General features: G+C 37.1%; 1 protein-coding gene across 1 annotated transcript in view; it reads right to left on the reverse strand.

Moving 5' to 3' along the window:
* Window positions 1–15,589: 15,589 nt before the first annotated feature.
* Window positions 15,590–22,260, reverse strand: part of LOC114645302 (mucin-5B-like) — a 111,784-nt gene continuing 105,113 nt past the window's right edge. The window contains 4 exon segments of the mRNA XM_051922497.1: window positions 15,590–16,204; window positions 19,651–19,774; window positions 19,863–19,902; window positions 20,040–20,168. Of these exon segments, the coding sequence (XP_051778457.1) occupies window positions 16,045–16,204; window positions 19,651–19,774; window positions 19,863–19,902; window positions 20,040–20,168 (453 nt within the window). The 3' untranslated portion in view covers window positions 15,590–16,044.

The raw sequence follows: 22,260 nt of genomic DNA on the forward strand, positions 1-22,260 counted from the left end.
GCTCCATATGCGCAAAGCATAGAATTATTCAACTCAAAATTATATATCGAGCTCATCTGTCCCTCTTAAAACTGTCCAAAATGTTTCCAGGGCAAGATCCAACCTGCGAACGCTGCAACCAAGCTCCTGCCTCACTGGGTCACATGTTCTGGGCCTGCACCAAACTAACATCGTTTTGGACCAAAATTTTTAAGTGCCTTTCAGACAGCCTTGGTATCACAATCCCTTCTAACCCACTAACAGCTGTGTTCAGTGTTCTTCCAGATGGACTTGAAATGGAGAAGGACAAGTAAACTGTGATTGCATTCACTACACTTTTGGCACGCAGACTTATTCTGTTAAATTGGAAGAATCCTAACTCTCCTCTGATAAGTCAATGGGAAATCGATGTTTTATATTATTTGAAATTGGAAAAAATCAAATTCTTAGTTAGAGGATCTGTACAAAATTTTTTCAAAACTTGGCAGGATCTAATCAATATTATTTTAGAATAAGAGAAATAACTATATACAGTATATTTATTTCTCCTTTTCCTTTGTTTATTGTTGCCTTATCAAAAAGCCCTAAGCAATTCTCCTTTGGCTAAGCTCTCCTTCTCAGGGGTGGGGTTTGATTTGTCTTCAATTTTGTTTGGTTATAAATTGATCTATTTGTATGGAATGATTACAATAAAAATTAATAAATAAATAAAAAAAGAATTATACAGTATGCAAAAGTTAAACCCATTCTGCAGTCTGATACTACAATTTAAAACAATACATATACTGTATATTCAGTATATATATATACAGTATATACAGTATACAGTGAATGGTGACATGGAAGGACCACCTTTCTGACTGGGTTGGAGAGCGCTGCCTTACCCAGCTGGAAGGCCATAATGGATCGAAAGTGTAATGGAAGAAGTAACCTGGCCAGGATGGTTAATGATTCCTATCCCATTTGGTGCAGTTGGTGAGTAGTGAATGGACTGGGACAGTTTATTCCCCAACATGGGAGGTGGGCAGTTCTTCTCCAGTCGGTTCCCAGTTTGGACACCCACAGGGTATCATGGGACCTGTAGTCTTGAAGGGCAACCCTGTCAAGGTCCCTGGGTCCCACCAGAGGGCACTGCCAAAAGAAGCTCTCCCTATTACAGGGAACTTCTGTCTCACCTGGAAGTGCTTCCCACAGGCTATGCCCTGGCACTGGAAGTACTCCTGGGTCTTGTATAAAAGGAGTCACCTCATATCAATTTGGAGAGTGAGAGTCAGGAGACAGAGGACAAAACTCATCTGTAGGAGTGGAAGGAGAGGAGGAAGGACAGGAAGGAAGAGATAGAAGCAGTTGTGCTTGTGTGAGTACTTAGAAAAATAACCTGTGTGAGCGTATTTGTCAAAATAAATTATTAGGTGAACCCGGGACTTGTGTAGTTGTCATTGCATCTGCATCTTGGTTGACCATCAGAATGGAGTCCTATGTTATTTATAATCCCTTACTCTCTTTATCTTTTTACAAGCCCATCGTTTGGGGCACTACTTTGGAACAACAGTTTTGCCAGTTGTGAATGCCGTCACTTTGATTGTGGCACTGATCTTTGAATATGGTAAGTGACATTTTAATCTCTTTATTAAAAGCAAGCCCAAGTATCAATATATAATTAAGACAAAAAAGAAAAAAGACACTAGTAAAAACAAGCAATAGGAACCCAAAGGAGATGTGAGGACTGTCAACATAGCTGTTAGTGTGGCATTACTCAAAGATTGGACTTTATTGGCCAAGTTGTCTTACAGTAAATTGTTTATTAAATAATTTGATAATTTGTCACAATTTTAAATATTAGTTTTTCACTTTTATTCAGTGGTACAGTACATACTGTATGATTTCATTGAACAGTGAAACTTTCTTTGAAGTTTAAATCCTAGGACATGTTTATATCTGTAATTGCTAGTATAAGAACAGTGACTCAGCAGTGGCTTTTCAGCATAATATAAGAAGCCTCCTGCAGAAATTTAGCATTTGATGAAATTTTATTTTTTGTAATATGTAAAATTATCCCTGATACTGCAAGCCTGTTTCCCAGCTGAGGGGTCAGCTTATTGGCCCTGCAGTGTTCTAGGGTTACTGTTGTCTGTATGTGCACATGTACAACCAGAACTGTTCAGTTGTTGATGGGACTTGAAAGCTGTAGCCCCTTTATTTTCAGTATAAAAATGAGGATCACCTTTTTATTTCTCAAATGTGCATTTGCATTTTTGTTTAGTGCTTTTCCTAGTCAAGGCCGTGAAGCATAAGCCTCCAAAGAGGTACGATAAGTCCAGTACCATATGCTCTCTTAAAGGTTGCCACAGTGTTCAGAAACAAAAGAAAGAAAGATACATATCAGGGATGGATCCAGGAAAAGAAATGATGCTGATGGAGCTGAAAGGCATTTTAATCTTCACCCATTTCTGAGGAGGACAACCTAATTGTGTTAACATTTAAGAAAGCCACCAAAGATGTTTGATGTGTACTCCTTTTTACTTCATGGAATAATGCCCTGTTTTAAAGAAATATACAGTCTTGGTGCTGAAAGAACAGGTATGCATGTAGAAAATCATTTTTTCAACTGTTTACTAGCCTCGTGCTGTCTAGTAAACACCTAGTGGCATGGTGGTTAGAGCTGCTACCAGAAAACTCCAGAGTCTTGTGTCCAGGTTGTGCAGTGTGTAGTTTGTGTGTTCTGTCCGAGGTATTTCTAACCCTAAAGTTTTGTTTCTGTTTAGTAAGTTCATATCTAATAGATTTTCTTAGACGGTGTGATTACGGTGCTCTCAGTCTACACTTATTTAACTATTTACATTGTCACATTATCTTGTACAGTAACCATCATTCCTTGAAAACTATTCAATACAGGAAAACTGTGCATCCAGTTCAGTTAGAATCTTGGAAATGTGAAACTTTTTCCAGAAGCATCAGCCAGTAGTCCATCTTCAGTGTCCGTTACAGTGCACAAACTATCGAAATATAATTTTTCATCCTATTTACAGGGTATGTGCTCTATGTAGAGCACAACTTAATAGGTAATTTTGTTGTATTATGTTAAAAATGAATATTTTTAATTTTTTAATTTTCATTGATCTTCAAGGAAAACAGGGCCTGCAAATATAATTATGTAACCCAATTTTATGAATGATAATAGAATGAAATACATTGTTTTCATAGGTGCTATCCTGTCAGGCTCTGTTTATATTGTAAAGGTATCTTTGGCATCAGTTAAAGCCCTTGTGATAAATAATTGAGCCTTGACACAAAAAGAGGGTTGTGGCAGCCTCTCGTATATTTGAGAACTGGCTGCTAAAGTGAAAAGGTTGTGAAAAAAAGGTCTTTACAGACAAGAGTCCAAAACAGAACTGAGGTTTGTTACAGTCATAGTGGGTTTTAAAGATGGAAGGAGGAAGTGATGTCTTCAGGGGTGGAACCAGAAGTGACGTTCAAGGGCCCAGGCGGAATTTCCCTCATTTGGTCTGCGGGGAAAAAACAGAAAAGGTCAGTGTACTCTGCCACCCCGTGATCTGATCCAGAATTACCTTCTTTCGAGCTCTTCAGTTGCCACTCATGCACACCAGTGTGATACCTCAAAATCTTCTTGGTTATAACTGTCTTAGCTTTTGTACATCTCTATTTGCAGATTTTGCCTCCTTCACCTCAGAGAGTAGTTTTAGCTATTGTGAAAGAATCAGTCTCAACACACAAAAAAGTTTTGGGGCAGCCACCCTTATATTGTCTCTGGCTGCAAAAGGGTCTTGAAATAAGCACTGACGTGCATACGTTGAGTTTCAGACTGAACTAATTTGAGTTGTGAAATGATGGAGGCTTTAAAAGCCAAAACCGGAAGTGATGTCATCTGAGGCCGGAACCGGAAGTGACATTGTTCTTGGCGTCAGAATTGGAAGTGCCGTTGTTGATGTTAAATCAGGTTTTCCTATATTTGGCCTGCAGAGAGAACAGAAGTAGGTTTAGCGCACCCCACCACCACCTGGCCAGGCGGATAATTACCTCCACTTGCTCCACTCAGCTTCCTCCTAATCACACTGTGTGTGACACTATTTAGAGTTATATCAGAAGCATTGATGAATTGCATTTTATCCATCAGATTCAGTCTTGGGCTTTGGCAGGTCACTCAGGGACATTCAAATCCTTCTTTAAGTGCTACTTCAGGTTTTCTTTGATTTTCTACTTTGGTTTCTTGGCATGTTTGGCCATGTTTGTTTGTCTTATTTCTGGCATGAAAAGACAATAAACTGAGCTGTCCTCAAAGCTTTGCCAGCATTTACTCCTGTCCATAAAAGTGCTCCAGGTTTACCTATAGGAATGACATTGCACAAGTGACAAGCAATATTAGGTTTGATTTTAAAAAACCATCCGCTGTAAGATTTGAGACTTTTTTTATTAGACAAGATAATCTTGGTAGTATCTGATAGTGTCTGATCATTTCTCAAAAATAACCTTCCTTCCTAATTAACTTTGTTTTTTGTGCAGGCCAATATTACACATCTGAGTAGTTTTGGAGCTTTTCTTTTTTTGTGAAATGGGAAGGGTTTTACTTCTGTATCAAAAAATGTGCCAGGGTTTTTAGATCATTTTTTTTTCAAATATTATGGTGTCTCTTCCAAAGAAAATCTTGACAAAGCACTCTCTAGTCATCTTTTATGTCACTGTTTAATTCAATATTCAAAGGTACTACTAATGCTTTTCATTAATGTTCAGTGGGACTACTTATTTGGCACACTGCATGTTTGGGGTCGATTCCAAATACCTTAATTAAATCTGTTACATCAAAGTCCCAAAATATCGATTTGTCCAAATAACAAATTGATAGGTCATTGTGCAGTACTATATAGCCTTCCTTTCCCTCTTGTTTTTGTAGAGAAAAGCCAAGCAAAATGACACCTTTTATTGGCTAACTAAAAAGATTACAATATGCAAGCTTTCAAGGCAGCACATCTTGCCTGAAGAAGAGGCCTGTGTTGCCTCGAAAGCTTGCATATTGTAATCTTTTTAGTTAGCCAATAAAAGGTGTCATTTTGCTTGGCTTTTCTCTACATTAATAATGGCTAACACGGTACAACACCCTAGTACTACAGATATACAAGACACCTCTTGTTTTTGTAATTTTTGTTAAATCACTCTCTTTATTTCCATAACAGTGTGCAACATCAAAGCATTTATTTAGGAAAACAAGGAGCAATAGGTCTCCTGGAATGCAAATGATTCAAATGATATGATCTATACTAATAAAAGGCAAAGCCCTCACTGACTCACTCACTCATCACTAATTCTCCAACTTCCCATGTAGGTGGAAGGCTGAAATTTGGCAGGCTCATTCCTTACAGCTTATTTACAAAAGTTAGGCAGATTTCATTTCGAAGTTGTACACGTAATGGTCATAACTGGAACCTCTTTTTTGTCCATATACTGTAATGGAGTGCAGGTCGATGGCCGTGGGAGGCGGAGTCACGTATCGTGTCATCACGCCTCCTACGTAATCACGTAAACTGAAAACAAGGAACAGCCACAAAGAACGCTGAAGAAAACATTCATTACACAATTGAGAAACAGCGGAGAAGCTGTGTAAAGACAGCTTCACAAAAAACAGATCCTTAACAAATTGTTATTGGTATATTTTCCCTCAGTTTAAAAAGGTTTTCTTTTCTTCTTAATAAAAATTTAAAAGCAGAACTTCACTGCTGCAAAGCGCGCCTGACTTTATTGAAAAGAAACTAAACTTGCAGTGCCGCTATTCAATGACGCGCCGCTATTCAATTACACTTGCCTAATGCCTGACTTTATTGAAAAGAAACTAAACTTGCAGCGCTGCTATTCAATCACGCGCCGCTATTCAATGACACTTACCTAACGCCTGACTTTATTGAAAAGAAACTAACCTTGCAGCGCCGCCGCTATTCAATGACACTTGCCTAACGCCTGACTTTATTGAAAAGAAACTAAACTTGCAGCGCCGCTCTTCAATGACGCGCCGCTATTCAATGACACTTGCCTAACGCCTGACTTTATTGAAAAGAAACTAAACTTGCAGTGCCGCTATTCAATGACACTTGCCTAATGCCTGACTTTATTGAAAAGAGACTAAACTTGCAGCACCGCCGCTATTCAATTACACTTGCCTAACGCATGACTTTATTGAAAAGAAACTATATATGTATGTCTATATATATATATATATATATATATATATATATATATATATATATAGATATGTATATGTATGTGTATATATATGTAGATATGTATATATATATATATGTGTATATATATGTAGATATGTATATATATATATATGTAGATATGTAAATATATATATATATATGTGTCTGTATGTGTATATATATATATGTGTGTATGTATGTATGTGTATATGTATATATGCATATGTGTGTGTGTGTATGTGTGTATATGTATGTGTATATATATGTTGATATGTGTATATATATATATATATATGTATATATATGTGGATGTGTATATGTATTGTGATGGACGACCGGCTATGGACTCCGGTCGCCACCCCCAGGCCGCTAGGAGGAGCCCTCCGGACAGCATGATGGTGCCCCGACCTCCAGCAGGGCCTCATGGACTCTGTAGTTTATACACACAGCCCTGCTGGATACCTTGGGGGCCACCGGGAGTCGCTGTAGTGGGGCTAGTGGGCTCTTGCGTGCCCTATAACCCGGAAGTGCGTCACAGTCACGTGACTGGAGGAAGCGACGTGCTCCCGGGATGAAGAAAAGGACTGTTTGCCCTGACCCGGAAGGAAAATGGACTTGTGGGTTTTGCCAGGAACCATTTCCGGGTCAGGAGCTATAAAAGGACTATGGGAAGCCCAGAACACTGAGCTGAGCTGGGAGGTAGGGTGGCGACGTGTCTGGGCGAGGAGGATTGGTTATTGTAGAGAATAGTTTATTGATTTATGAATAGTGTGGTGTGTGGAGTGCTTTGTGCACAGTATAGTAAAATAAATAATAGTTATTATACTTTCACCTGGTGTTCAGAGTGGTACCTGAGGGTTCGAGAGGTGGACAAAAGCCTTAACTGCTACAGTATATATATATGTATATGTAGATATGTGTATATGTAGATATGTATATACTGTATATGTATATATGTATATGTATATATATGCTTACATAACCTCTTTAACACACTACTTCTCCGCTGCGAAGCGCGGGTATTTTGCTAGTACTCAATATGTCTGACTTAAATGTCAGGTACTGGATGGGTGTATGGTAAATTTAGTTAAAGTCAAAGTTATAAAATAGACTCCATCCTATATGGAGATGTGAGCAGTTTCCTTTTCCACATTTCAGCTGTCATAATTACTTTTTTATCTATTCAAGGACATTTTTATTTTCTACTTGAAGTATATTATATAGGTGTTTCCTTTTGGTTCTACATACAGTCGTCATTGGTAATTATGAATAATGCAGTTAACGTTATTATTTGTTACATGTTACTGTATATCTTTTAAAACCCTTCCTGATAATAAACGTTGAGATCAGAGATCTGAGACAGTGCAAGATTTTTACCAAACACACTTCTAGCTGTCCTCATCTGCTGAAGAATGTTTAAACTTTATCTAATTCAGTCACATTGGGCTGTGCACTTACCATTAAACACCACACCAAGTTAAGTCTCAGTCCTGCCAAATTCGAAAGATACGCTTGTCTGTGATATGGGCCATAATAAACTAGTGTGGGTGTGTGAGCAAGCAAGCCCTGCAATGGACTTGCACCTTGATTTTCATATAGTGCTGCCAGAGTAGGTCCAATCCGTCCTCAACCCTGAAGTGGAAAGTGTGTTCAGATAATAGAAAGAGGTGTATGCTTCATAGGGTCATTATTGTCATGTGTACAGAGTAAAATGTAATTCATACTTTAATGTACTAATCAACACAAAGCACATCATCTCTGTTTGGATACTTAGCCTTATATTGAAAAAGGTTTGCATTGTTATTTTAAATTACATTTTCCAGTTTACTTTACTTCATGTATACCATTTTTAAGTTTGACATTTTCCAATATTATATTAATTGTGTACAAAAAATGCCAATAACTGATGTCATTTTTAATTTCAGCTCCCTAACACCCCTGTCTAATTGTTTTTCTTGTTTAAAGTTCATTTTTAAATTGACTGAAGCAAAATGTCTATTTCCTAGGGCAATATTGTATGCAACAGGGCAATCTATTTCCCATTATCACAATGACCAACTCCATATACTTCCTGCTTTTCATTGTATCGATAATTCATGGCATGTGTAAGTAAAGGTTCTCTTGGCTATATTTGATTAATGTGTGTGTTTTATTGAAACTAATTTGTTTACATTTTGTAGTGCGTTTCATGCTGTATTTTAATAGTGTGTATGTATATTTTATTTTGAATATGAATTATTTATTTTAGAAATGTATCTACAGTATACTGCTCATTGATCCTTTTGTAAGCATTTTCAGAAACTCTTTAATTTGTTAAAGCTATGATATGAGTGAGTGCAGTTAGCCAAGTCAATTACATTTCTTTCCAAAAAAAGTTACCTATAACGCATTAGCGTATAATGACATTCTGGAGAAGATTGCATCAGATTATGGGCAGCTGCTTAGAGACTGAGGGTTCAATAAAGATGTTCCGGGGCCCCTTAAAGAGTCTAGATGATGGACAAGAAATATACAGATGTGGAAAAGTGTGACAGGTAAAAACCTTATTCAAGGAATAGAAAGGAAAAGGAATTGCAGGTTGATAAGAAGTAGGTGGAACTGAGTAGTGTGTTGCTAAAAGACATTCTGGAAGTAATATTGAGATTGGTAACTGTTGACTGTAAAACCTGTGCAGGAAGAGAGTAGCAGAGATAGAAAGATATACAAGTCTTAAAGACCCAATATATAAAATATATAGAGAGAAAGAGAGAGAGAGATAAAGAAATAAAGATAGATGGTACTTTGTTGATTCTCAGGTCTCAGTCATCACTGAGAGAAACTGCTTCTAGACATACAATTGGTGAATGGTGTTGTGACCAATAGGGGGTGTTGCAGCACTCCAAACCTCAGACACAACCACCATGACACAACTCCTGATATAATAAAAGGTTTATTATTACAAATACCTTACAAAAAAGGCTGCTTTACTAAACACAATCATTGAGAAGTGAAGCAAACACACACCTTTTATTGGCTAACTTGCCTGAACAAGTGGCCCAAACTGTCTTCAAAGCTTACATATTATAATCTGTTCAAGCTTGCGTATTGTAATCACTTCAGTTAGCCAATAAAAGGTCATTTTGCTTCACTTCTCATTGCATCCATAATGGCTAACACAGCACAACAACCGACTACTACTAAACTCATTCACAATGCAGATCTTCTCCTTCTCTTTTCCACTCTCCTTCTACTCCTCCAGGCAGGCATTGTCCTTCTTTCATCTGACTACAACTCACCTCGATGAGATTGAGTGGCTTCTTTCAGGTTGGACCTGGGAGTACTTCTGCTGCTAGGGCATAGCCCAATGGAAGTACCTTCAGGTTAAACTGAAGTCCAATAAAGTAAGGATGATAGATCCCTGCAGCACCAATGGAACCCAACAAGGCTGCTGTACAGGAATACAATATCCAGTGTGCCTTATGGGTGTCTGCACAAGGAGCCTGCCACCTAGCATGTTGGGGGAGCATGTAGTCCTGCCAGGTTGTCTCCCACTGTCCTTTAACCACACTGGCTTCCTGTCCTAGCCAGGAAGCACCCTTCATCCCAGTTGGGATGCCGGTCCATCTCTTACAGCATTTATAGTACTAATGACTTCAAAGAATTTGGATTTGCTGAAGCTGCATTGTTTCAACCTAATCTTTCAGAACTACATTAGAGCAAGGAGTGTCAGTGGTTACCCTGCAGAGAAACGTTGCCCCCTTGAAAGCACACAATGACTACTACATCACCATGTTATTACTACTGTAATGGAGCAGCATGAATAGATATCTTCCCTCTAGTGATTGTTGGATAAGACTGAAGACCACAAAACTAGCCCTCCAGTGGCCACCTCCATATCAAGTTACAGCAGACAAAAAATGTGTGGCATAGAACTTTAGATTTGCTTCCTAAAAAAATACAACAAAAACCTCAAAAGGGCAAAGAAAGTCTAAAGGATTGGCTTAGAAAGACAATCCACAGCCTTACAAGTCCAAGTGCACAATCCAGAAGAATCATTCAAGAACAGAGCAGAAAAAGAATAGAAAAAAAATAATAGAAAGCAATTCTTACAAAACTCCACTATAAAATCAGCCTTTGAATGAACATTGCATATGTTTGTTTTTTTTGCACAATTGTGAACTTGGAAAAAAACTCCTGACAAGCCATTTAGCTGTGAAATTGAGTAATTATAATCTATAATTTGCAATGTTCAGCTCCTCAGAAACTGTAAAACAATATTATTAATTTAATGATACATGTCAAAATGAGTGCAAAGTATAGAACTTATATGGTTTTAGTGCAAGGAAACCAAAACATGTGACATGGACAAAAAATGTTTCTTTTTACCTGATTTGGGTAAAAGATGAAGGATGTTATCTGTACTCAGAAGGATTTGTGTCTCTCAACAGAGAACATAAATTCAATAAGCTAAGGGATAATATCTATATTCTAGCCTGGATCAATGGAGACACAGTAGATGGCGATTTTTGCCAGCAAGCTAAATGTTCTTGGACAGTCAGGGTTGCTAAGAAATTGTAAAGATAATAAACAAAATTATTTTTGATTTTATTTGTACAGATAAGGAGTACTCTAAGTATAAAAAATCCCTGACACTTCTCTGTGGAACTTCAAGTAACCTGGTTATGGACAACAACATCTCCTGCCACTAGTGCTGAAGATAAAAGCTTCCTGCTTCTCTAAGATGAACACAGATCACTGAAGACTACACCATGACATTATAAGGTTCCATGAACTTTATTCACTTGGTTTAATCTCAAAGAGTAGCGTTCAAATGTCCTACTTATACTGACCAAACCCATTCTCTTGGAGCTGTTCTGCCTCTACTACAAGGATGAATTAAGGACTACTAATATTGCAAATGAAGTCTTCATCCACTTCATCATTTAATTATCTAGTAAGGACACTAATAGAATATTAAAGATCAACAAGAGAGCATCAGCAGATAAATGTAAGTCTTTATACAACACTTTGGAGTGGATTACTATTGAAGTAGTGTTGGAAGACTGGTAAAAGCAATAAACAATTTCTTTGCAAGTACCTTTCTATCAGGTGATTTCCCAACAGCCCATATTATATAATTGAATTTGGCAAAAAATGTATATAGGTTACTGATATTACCTACCATAACATTCAAATATGTTTGTAAGATTAGGTTTAGTATGAAATACTGTATGGTGTAGGACAAAGTGAGCATTGCCAACTCTGCTAGGCTTTAGTTGCACACAAGGCCTGTTAAGAAAGCAAATTTATCGTTAATGTTAAAGAAAGCATAAAAGCATCCCTTTTATGCAGACTTTCAGCTTCATCTTCCCTCAGCTTACATTCCAAAGAAAGTGACTGAACTTTTCATACCAGGACCAGCCTGTTCTTCATTTGATAACAAAGGTGTAAATTAGAGTTGAACTGACATCTTTGCAGAGGCCCCTCTGCAAACCTTTTGAGTCAATATGTGCGAAATGGAATTGAACAAGAACAAAGACCTATAATTCAAGGAATGGACAGAATAACTTACCTATAAGAAGACACATATTTTGTAACATGAAATGACTTTAATCCAATCATGAGAGGTTAGATTTCCTTGTTAAAAACTAGCTGTACCCACACTCCTAAGTACACTCACTGATCGCTCAGGAGAATTCTGTAGGCACACTAATCTCATATTCTCCAAAATGACCTCCTAAAATCTCTCTCTGAAACCGGAAAGGTAATGAGCCACTCTCACTTTGGGGAACTGAACCTGACAATGTTTTGTTTTTGTGGCTCAGAAAACTGAAATCAAGTCTGCCAAGCAAATGCTTTGTGCCGGTAATCTGAAAAGGCTGAGAAGCAGTTATTACTTCAAGAAGGGAACATCTAAACTCTTTTGCCAGAAAGAGTGATGCTTTTCCCTATGAAGTTACAGATAACACAGAGAAGGGTATTACAGCAGAAAGTAAGCTGAAAAAGCAGCATCACAGAACATCACAGACAATGCATCATGCAGCAAAGAGAAAGAGTGCACTCCAACACAAGGAAAATCCTCCATTTGACTTTGGAGTAGCAACAAAACAACAGGTCTGGACAACACAGATATCACCATTAAAGGCTTAGTATTGTAAAACTATATATTTGTACCAAAATAAATTAGAACTCTAAATAACCAGTAGTGTTCATCAATGAATTTTGCCAAATCATTATTCACAGTGAATTTGCTACATTCATGTTTGCACCTGTTCATTGAATTATTTAGTGATAATTCATCCAGTTTAGGAGAACTTTTTTCCCTAGCACCCCACGATTTCTGATGCATTGCAAGGCCAATGTGACATCCCCCAGAGCTGTAACAGCCAACATTGTATGGGACCACCCCCCTGGGTATATAATGCTGATCATTTGTATTGCAGACTCTGTGGGTCTTAGTTAGTGGTAGAACACATATGTAAATAATGTAGGCTCTCAAAATTTTATTTTTATGAAACAAATACAGCATAAATAATGAGTTATCTCTGCTTGTCTCTAAATATGCAGGTCGATCTTCGAGTACAAGGTCAGTGTAAGAGAAAGAGGTACATGCCCTATGTATACATAATTAGCCACGTGGAGATAAAAAACAAACCTTGAAGGGGCCAGACACCCCCCCCCCCCCAATCACAAGAGACTCTATGAAATAATAATAAGAAGACAGATTTATTACTATTTCCAAGATATTTATATCTTTTTGAAAGAAGAAAAAGTGCAAAGCATCATCACACACAGTTTGGAGAGTCTTCAGTAGTTTCAGTCATAACATGCCTCTTTGAATTTTCTGCCTTTAAAAGACCTACATCGTTTTTCTGGCATTTGACTATGATTTCAGCATTTCCACTTTGTTTTAATGAAATATATGATTGCGCGTCTCTGACTATGTTTTTTCTTGATTGATTTCATGGAGGCACAGTGGTGCACTGGTTGGCACTGCTGCTGTACAGCTTATGTCACCTTTTTGGCCACAATAATCGGTCCAGTATAGTTAGCAGACATTACCCTAGCCCTCAGGACACATTAAAGATGATTGCATCATTACAATCCAGTCAAATCTAGTTCAGTTAGTCCTTCCCCATTGACTTCAATGCATTTCACTGAGTTCAGCAACATTTGTGAACACTTCTGTGATTTCTCCCAAGTCAAGGCAAAGCAAACACCATGGAGTTCGCTCATCACTAATAACCAGTAAGCAGTCAGCCTCTATGTTATGTTTGTCTGTTTACTTCCTGTCTTATACATCGATATATATATATATATATATATATACAGTTATTATATTTCTATAATCCTTGTGTTTATCAATACATTTTATTATGCTGTTTCTTAAAAAGTGTTTTGGTTATCTTGATATACTGTAAATCTAATGGCCGAAGACACCCTCCTACAACACATAAAGGTAACATAAATAAAGCAGAAGCCATACCGAATTATTTAATCAACCAGTAACGGCATACTGCACAATAACGTGCAGTGAATACACTTGACTTATAGTTTTCATCCTCTTTCTCTGTACGTTTAGCATTAGTTTGCTAAACTCTAGCGGCCCGCTTCTTTTCTTCCTCTGTTGGCATCTTTTCGCATTAAAACTGATTAAGTCAGTTTTTGTGTTGCAGTTACTTCTTAATTTCTTAAGAAGTTACTTACTTTCTTAATTTTTCTCTTAAGTTGTCACTTAAGTGTTCAATCTGCCTCAAGAATGATTTAAGATATGAAGAAGTAGGGGAATTGATGGCGAAGGTGGTAGGGATGAGAACGGTGCCCGTACGCATGCACCACACAGCCACTCTGCTGCACGCTGCCAAGAGTTGATTCTACAATAAAATTAAATAAAAATAAAAAGAGTAATAAAACTCATCACCCTGAAAGCAGACAGTAGAGGCCACGTAGTATATATGTACCAAATTTCAGGTCAATAGGTGAAATGGTTTGCGAGCTACAGGTGATTTAAAATCCTGGACAGACAAACAGACAGCCACGGTAGCGTATTATATAAGATTATTGGCATTGCTGAAGGCAAGATGGAAAATTAATCAACCAAGTTAAATCCCTTTGCACTTGCTAAATGAACATTTTTTTTTGTTTTTGCATATTTTAAAAGGTAGCAGATTACGTTTTTGTTAGTTAAGCTTGCAAACCAAACTAAATTATTGAATAAGCAGATATTGCCACATAAATTAAGATAATAAATTATGGTAAATAATAAAGAAATAATAATTTTCTTTACATATGTGTTAAATATAAAAGTTTACAAAAAGGATGAGAAGATGTTTGACCTAATTGTGTAGATTTTGCCAAACAGTAAACTTCTATGGCTTAAAAATTAACCAGGAAATCAAGTATTAAAAGGAGCACACAAAGATGTTGTCCGGGATCAAGCCAGAGGTAAAAATACCAGGAAAAGAAGGTAAAAAGTCAAACGTATCAAAAATCAAATTAAAACAAAAAGTAACAGCTTCAAATACTGAAAGTAGTTCCCCAGTGGGAGTTTATAGCCTGAAAATACACTTTATGGAGAAGTGTTGGGAGTTCAAGCAGTCAGTGAAAAGAAGCAATTAAAAAGGTGCTGAAAGTAGCAGATTAAAGACTTTCAAATCTCAATGTTACTCTTGGAACTTTATGATAAGCAGGAACAGAGAAGCTGTTTTGTTAACAGTTTAGTTTAAGTACTGCAAAAATACATCTATTACTCATTTACTCTTATGTAACATGACCTTAACAAAGGCTTCTTTTGGTCTTCATAACAGTTATAAAGAAACAGTACAGAGGTTATTCACCTCTGTGCTGTGTGACATATTGACATGATGCTAAAACTACTTGTTAATATGAAGGATTCACATGTTTTACACTAAATATGTAATATCAAGAGAATTGTGTCTCAGTTAAGCTACTCAAAGTGATAGTTAGTGGTCACTTTGTTATTGTTATGAAGACCCAAAGACGTGTAAGTCAAGGTTTGTTAAATAATAGTAAATGAGTAATAAATGCATTTTTGCAGTACCTAATCTAAAATGTTACCACTATTTTGTAGAACTACATTAAAGGAGTAAAAAATGTTTTTTGCCACAGTTGATCATAGTAAAATCTGTATATAATTATGCTGTTTCTATTTAAAAATCATTTTTATATAGTATATTAACTATGAAATTAAGTATATTCATGGATATGCTCCAAACGTGCTTTTGCTTGATAACATAATATATATACAATATATATTGGACCTGTTCTTATTTCTGTTTGATGTATAAAATGAAGCTTGCTAATTATGGCACGTATGATGAATAATGCATTTGTGTGTATGTGTGTGTTAAAAGGGTTTCTGAGCCACTAATGTCTGGAAAAGGAGCTTCAGTGGTTTTATGACATATGCACTACAGAAAGCTTGGTTCGGTCATACACATTCAGTCAAATTGCATTAACTTTGCTTATTTAAAACCTGAAGCAAATCAGATAAATCATGAATATATTTTCCAACTTAAATTAATGCTTTCATTTGATTTTATTAATCAGTAAATATACATCATAATGCACATATCATTTTCCAATTTAAATACATTACAACAAAATGAATCAGGTTTACTAGCAATTGGGGACATTCCTCTCATTTGAGTTACTTAAAGTGAGGGACGTGAAGATCCTTTTTGTTTCTATAAGTCCCCACTGGCTGTGATTTTATTTTTGTTCTTAGTCTTCCCGATACTCTTCTGCATTCCCTCGATACAAAAGGCTGCCATGTTAATTATTTTCATAAATTCTCCAGATGTTCCCAGTATCTTTTGCATTCTCTGTACTAGTAAATCAGGCGTGGTCTTTTACTTCACATCTGGTGTCCTTGCAGCCACATTGTTCTACATAGATGTAGGTGTGACTGATGGTTGTCCCGTTGGTACAGTTCAGAGATACGTTTTTTCAGGCTGGTTTTCATTTCTTGGCAGCAGCTGCACTTATGCCCAATAATGTTGGCTTCTGATAAGTACCTAAGCATCATAAAGAAAAAAATATTTCACATTTGTGCTGTGAAAACTGTTAGAACACAACATTTAATTGCTTCATTAAATTGCTCGTGTAAAGTACAGCATTGGTTAAATTCTTATTGCAGGAAAAAAACGCTTCTAGAGAAAAAATGTATTTCTAGCTGTTATAATTCACCTCCTATTCCACTGATTTTCACATTTTCAGTTATTCACTTAGCAAATGCTTTTCTCCAAAGCAACTTACAAAGGATGTCAACATAACTGAGTAAACATCATTCTGGGGAAACTGTTTTGAGACAAGTCCTGCAGGACAAGCTTTCAGAATTGATTAGCAATTAGCAGTTAGCAGTCCGCATGGAGGTGGGTAACTCGTTCCACCAGCTCAGAGCTACCTACATGAAAGGTGTGTGGATTAGCATTTGATGCCACACAGAGGTTAATTAGCAGACATGAATGAGTGAGGAGGACCATAGGATCTCAGGAAATCCTCCATTTACATGGGTGCTGAACCACTGACTACTCCGCAGATGAATGTATACTGCTACAGGGAACCAGAGAGATTTGAAAAGAGGAGTGATGTATGTCCACCTGGCTAAGCACAAGATGTACCACTGCATTTTGAATCACCTGCAGTGGCTTGGCAGTGTGTGCAAGTACACCTGCCAGTAAAGGGTTGCAGTATTCAAGATGTGACAAAGCCAAAGCCTGGACCAGAATGTATGCTGCACAGTCTGTCAAGTATGGCCTGGTCTTGCAAATGTTGAACAGAGTGAATCTGCATGAAGAAGAGGTTTCCAGTGTGGTCAGTGAAGGATAGGTAGTCATCAATCAATGTATTACATCTTACATGTCTACCCACAACTGATAGCAACCATCCCTAACTCATCTCTTTTGATGTTTTAGCAGTATGATAATGTAAAGAATGACTGGTCATATTTACTAACTTTACATTTTAGCTTTTGTTTCTATTTATGTAAAATGAACACCTTAAGAATTTCTGTTACATCTGGAAATAAGTCTTATTTTCACTGTTCAGTCAAAAATGATAGAAATGCTGTTTCAAGGACAAACAGAACATTATATGATGTTAATTTTAACACACCGTCAATATACATAAATCTGTTTACGCAAAATTGATATTTTCAAAACTGCTTTTTTCAATTCAGGGTAATGGAGCAGCATTAGGCAAAAGCAAAAAATGCTAGATATGGTACCAATCAATCACAGGGAAATCTGTGTACACATCCATTCTGTCATTATCAGACCAGGCCAAAGTAATGTTAGTTAAAATAACTTGTACATCTTTGGGATGTGCAGGAAAAACTGGAATCAATATTTAATACAATCTTACACTTTATCAAAACTTCATATTTAGATTAGATTAGATAAACTTTATTAGTCCCAAGGGGAAATTCAGAATTTTAATAGAGTATTCTACAGGAACATCCCTTACAGCTCAGCAAACCATCAGTCCACATCCCAAAAGAAGTAACTGGTCTGGAAATGGCAGAAAGGTGATACCTCCCAGTGGGACTGCAGAGCCATAATGTCCAATGTAGGTGTTATCAGACATTTTGGACACCGACTCTACATGTTGAGATCTTTAGTAATTATCCACATCTCTGCATTCATTTAATTTAACTTGCGATTAGAGCATTTTGTGAGAGGCTTCTTGTCAGGCTCTATACTTTTATTTCTGAAAATGCTGTGACTCAGAAAACTTCTGTTTATCTTAACTGACGCCAATTTAAACAGAAGGTTCTTCAGCCCTTTTTGTTGCATTTTTAAGAAGAGTGACTTAGCAGCCCTGTGCGTAGGGGAGTGTGGTAAGTTTTTAAACTGTAGTTTAGGAGACACAAAGGCTGTGGAGGTGAACAGAATAAAACTCAGTGGCATGACTTGGTTTTCATGAATAGGATTGGGTGGTAGAGAAGGCATCTGAGTTAATAGACTAGATTCATGAAGATGCTGTGATCTGGCTGGTAACAGCACAAGACAGATTAGATATACAGTATGCCAATAGGTACATCAGTAATCTCAATATCAACAACCTGATGCTGCTTGGATAGGCTTTGCCTCACCATTACACTGTAATATAGAAAGCAAAACACACTTAGAAAATGGTTGGGTGTAGATAGGACACTGAATGATGCTGATAGAAAGAATGCTTCAAAGGAAACATAAAAATTGTGTCACGGGGAGAGGCAATTCTTTTGCAGAGTCCAAAAATCAACACAAAAATGTTGATAAATGGGAACAAATATTGAAATAACATATTCATGCATATGCATATACATGGTAGGCTCCCAGCTATTTCCCTAACAGATGTATTGTAAATAGTATGTCTATATCATAAAGTACAGTAAAACAAATTAGTAGTAAATATGGGTGGATATGAAAGAGAAACACTCTTTTGTGATACTCTTTCTTGTCCATTTAGATAACTCCTTTGTGTTGCTTTGTACTGTATGATAGTTAGGGCCTTGTAAATTAAGCAGGTTTGAAAATGTTGTTATTTATATTGCATTCTGAGGCAATGAATGTCTATTGATGCCTGTATCAGTGTCTATGAATAGCTAAATGATTAAATATTAATGGTCCTTGAAATATTTAATTCTTAAGTAATTTGATATATAGAATGCATCAACTTCTTCGAGGCAATGAATGCCATGCAAGAAAAAAGTGTATTAATGAATCTCATGCATTTCATGATTCACCACACTCTTAGGGCTGCTACGTTTTTTATCAATTTGCACGATTTTGAGAACTTTCACATTTTAAGGCATTTCATTGAGTAAGGATGTGGAATTTTAACTTTCTTCATTGTCTACCATGCCTATGCTTACTTTGGATATCTACACATTGTTCACAAATTGGAATGAAAGAATAATGGGAACAAAACAGACTCTGGAGAAGAAAAACTTGATGAAGGGAATGGTATAGTCTGAACCGGAGTGGTGTAATGGCAAAACGTTTGCTCTGTCACAGAACTTTGCTTTTATTCCATGTTGGTGGATCCTTCTGTGGGGAAATTGCCCACTCCTCTCATGTATTTATATGTTTCCTCTGGGCACTACTCCATCAGTCTAAAAATATTGAAATTCAGGTTTTTGACCCATATGATGAGAATTTTAATATGTTCCATGGTTTTTTTTTTACTCATGACAGAGGCAAGAATGTATTTGTATCTACAAAGTAGTTCAGTTGTGCAAGCTATGGGAGAAAATGTGCTTAGTATCATGGAATTGCTGAGAGAAAGAAAATGACAGAAACACAATAAATTGAGTTGTGTTTAGCAATAGAAGTTGAAAATCAAGTAAGAATATGAGCAGGGGGTTTAAGAGGACAGTAATGTTTCAAGACATCTTACAGCTCAGGACCAGACAGATCAGATGGAAAGACACCAAGATGGAATCATTCACGGACATAAGAGACATGAGGATGCTTACATGGAGTAGGTCTTGCAGGTTCCCTCACAAGATGACACCTCAACAGGCAGCTGTGATTGGCAGCCTTCATGAGTCATAATGGTCGGCTTCTTCAGAACTCTGCACTTCTCTTGCTTTTCATCACCTGAAAATGGTGATGCACAATCAAATAAAGCATAAATAATAACTCGTGTGTTTATTGAATAAGAAAACTAACAAAGAATAACACTTACAAGTCTGGCAGCAGCCATCACTTGATAACCGAATAGTTCCCTGTTACAGAGGAAATTGAAAGATGAAGGTTACAGTTTGGGAGGTTTGAACCAGATAACATCTCAATATTATTTTTAAAATCAAAAATAGACAAATTATTTTATTCATACAAATCATAATCTGTTAAACCAATTTACCGGGATGCAATTTTCAGGATGGAACTCAGGGCATGATTTCTTCGAAGTGATAGGCACGTATTGACCATCAATCATAAGGCACTCATAGTGGGTACAGTTGTCACCAGGAAATGTTATGATATGCCCAGGCTGTTTAAAGATAAGGCAAAAGAGTAAGACTTTCCAACTGAATAATCATAAAGAAAGTACTTACAGGTGGGAATTTGTCTGTAATTTGCATTAAAATTGTTATTAGAATTGAGATAACTGCATTCAAATAAAAAAAAATCATTAGGCTTTGGGTACAGTAAAAGTCTCAGTCATGGAAATCTAACAACAATATATTTTTCCATCATGGTTATGAAAAAGCCCTCCTCTATATGTTTACCACTCTTCAGTGAATGGAGTTTCACAGCACACACTGATACAAAGTGTTCCACAAGTGTTTGTCATGCCAAAATTTTCCAGCGTGTACTTCAAGCAGCAAAAGCTTGGAACAAATACTAAAAATTAGATTGAACGGCAAACATGAATGGCTGTGAATTCTGATGTCTCAAAGATGTTAGAGAGTGGATCCTTCTCTCAGTCTCATTATTATCAATCTCTTAGTACACATTCATCATAAATTTGTGAGAAAATGTTTGAGAACTTTAGTAATTATCCACATCTCTGCATTCATTTAACTTAACTTGCAATTTGATCTCCTCCTAAGTCTTGATAATTGAAAATCAATATCTGATTAGGCGGCACGGTGGCGTAGTGGGTAGCGCTGCTGCCTCGCAGTTGGGGGACCTGGGTTCGCTTCCCGGGTTCTCCCTGCGTGGAGTTTGCATGTTCTCCCTGTGTTTGCGTGGGTTTCCTCCGGGTGCTCTGGTTTCCTCCCACAGTCCAAAGACATGCAGGTTAGGTGGATTGGTGATTCTAAATTGTCCCTAGTGTGTGTCCTGCGGTGGGTTGGCACCCTGCCCAGGATTGGTTCCTGCCCTGTGTTGGCTGGGATTGGCTCCAGCAGACCCCTGTGACCCTGTGTTCGGATTCAGCGGGTTGGAAATGGATGAATATCTGATTAAACAAACAAAAAATCTATTTTATCCTGTATTATTCAAACACATTGATACAAAAGTGAAAGACTTTTTCTAGTGGAGGAACAGTATTTAAATCTCTCGGATTAACAGCTTTTTTACTAGCTAATCTGCATGAAATGTCCATCCATTTTCATAACCCGCTTATCCTGTGAAGGGCTGTGGATCAGCTGGAGTCATCCATATAGTTTTTTATCATCTTACATGACATGTCCCATACACCACCCCGTCTGTTTTCTACAGCACAGATATGTACAAATAATAATAACTGAGTCAACAAGAACTTTTAAAGGACCTTAGAAAAGGAGATATTGGTGATACATGAAATGACTAAAAAGACAAGAAGAAGTGAAGCGAATAAGAAAAAAACTACATTTTGGATTGTAAAAGAAATGTTGTAATCTGTGTGTGTAATTTGCTTTGTTCTTATTTTTGTACTTTTTTTATTTGTATGCCTATCACCTTAGGATGTTTGTTTTCAATATGCACCACCATTATGTGCTCCTCTTTCATGGCCACATCCATGTTGTTTGCAGTTCCATGCTCATTGCTAGTTATATGATTTGGAAGTTACGTGACATGTTACATAATCATGTTCTGCCTATTCAAGACAGTGCCTTAAAGTGTTGACTGAATCCTTTTACTGGATTCTCTTAAAAATCCAAACAAACATGTTTTGAATTTTAATTAATTTCAGACAGTTAAAGGACCTTTTTGCCATCTGTCTTTTAACTTTGAATTTACATATTAACTCTCTGATTTTCAGACCCTTTGCCTGTCCTTGATCTGCCTTTTGGCTCTTTTCCTCAGCTTAAAGGAAGTTAAAAGTCATTTTCAGAGCCTCTCTGCCATCTTTTGACTAACAGCTAGTTTTACACCTCATTTTTCTGTTCTTAGTTACTGTGGTTTTCAGCTTTGATCCCAGCCCATTGTAAGCCGACATTTCTGCCATATACTCTGCAGTTTCATTTACTGGTCTCTTGCCTTGATATCTGGGCATCCATCTGTGATATCTTGTGCTTTCTTTATGTTGTGAGGAATGATCCATTGAATGAGGGGATTGCAGGTAGGAAAAGCTGTAAAAGGGAAGCGAGTGATCTTCTGGACTCATGGCAACCTAAACCTCAGGGGTGCAAGGATACAAGGAGCTTCCAGAGGGA

This window comes from Erpetoichthys calabaricus, chromosome 2 (genome assembly GCF_900747795.2).
Source record: "Erpetoichthys calabaricus chromosome 2, fErpCal1.3, whole genome shotgun sequence".
NCBI lineage: Eukaryota > Metazoa > Chordata > Cladistia > Polypteriformes > Polypteridae > Erpetoichthys > Erpetoichthys calabaricus.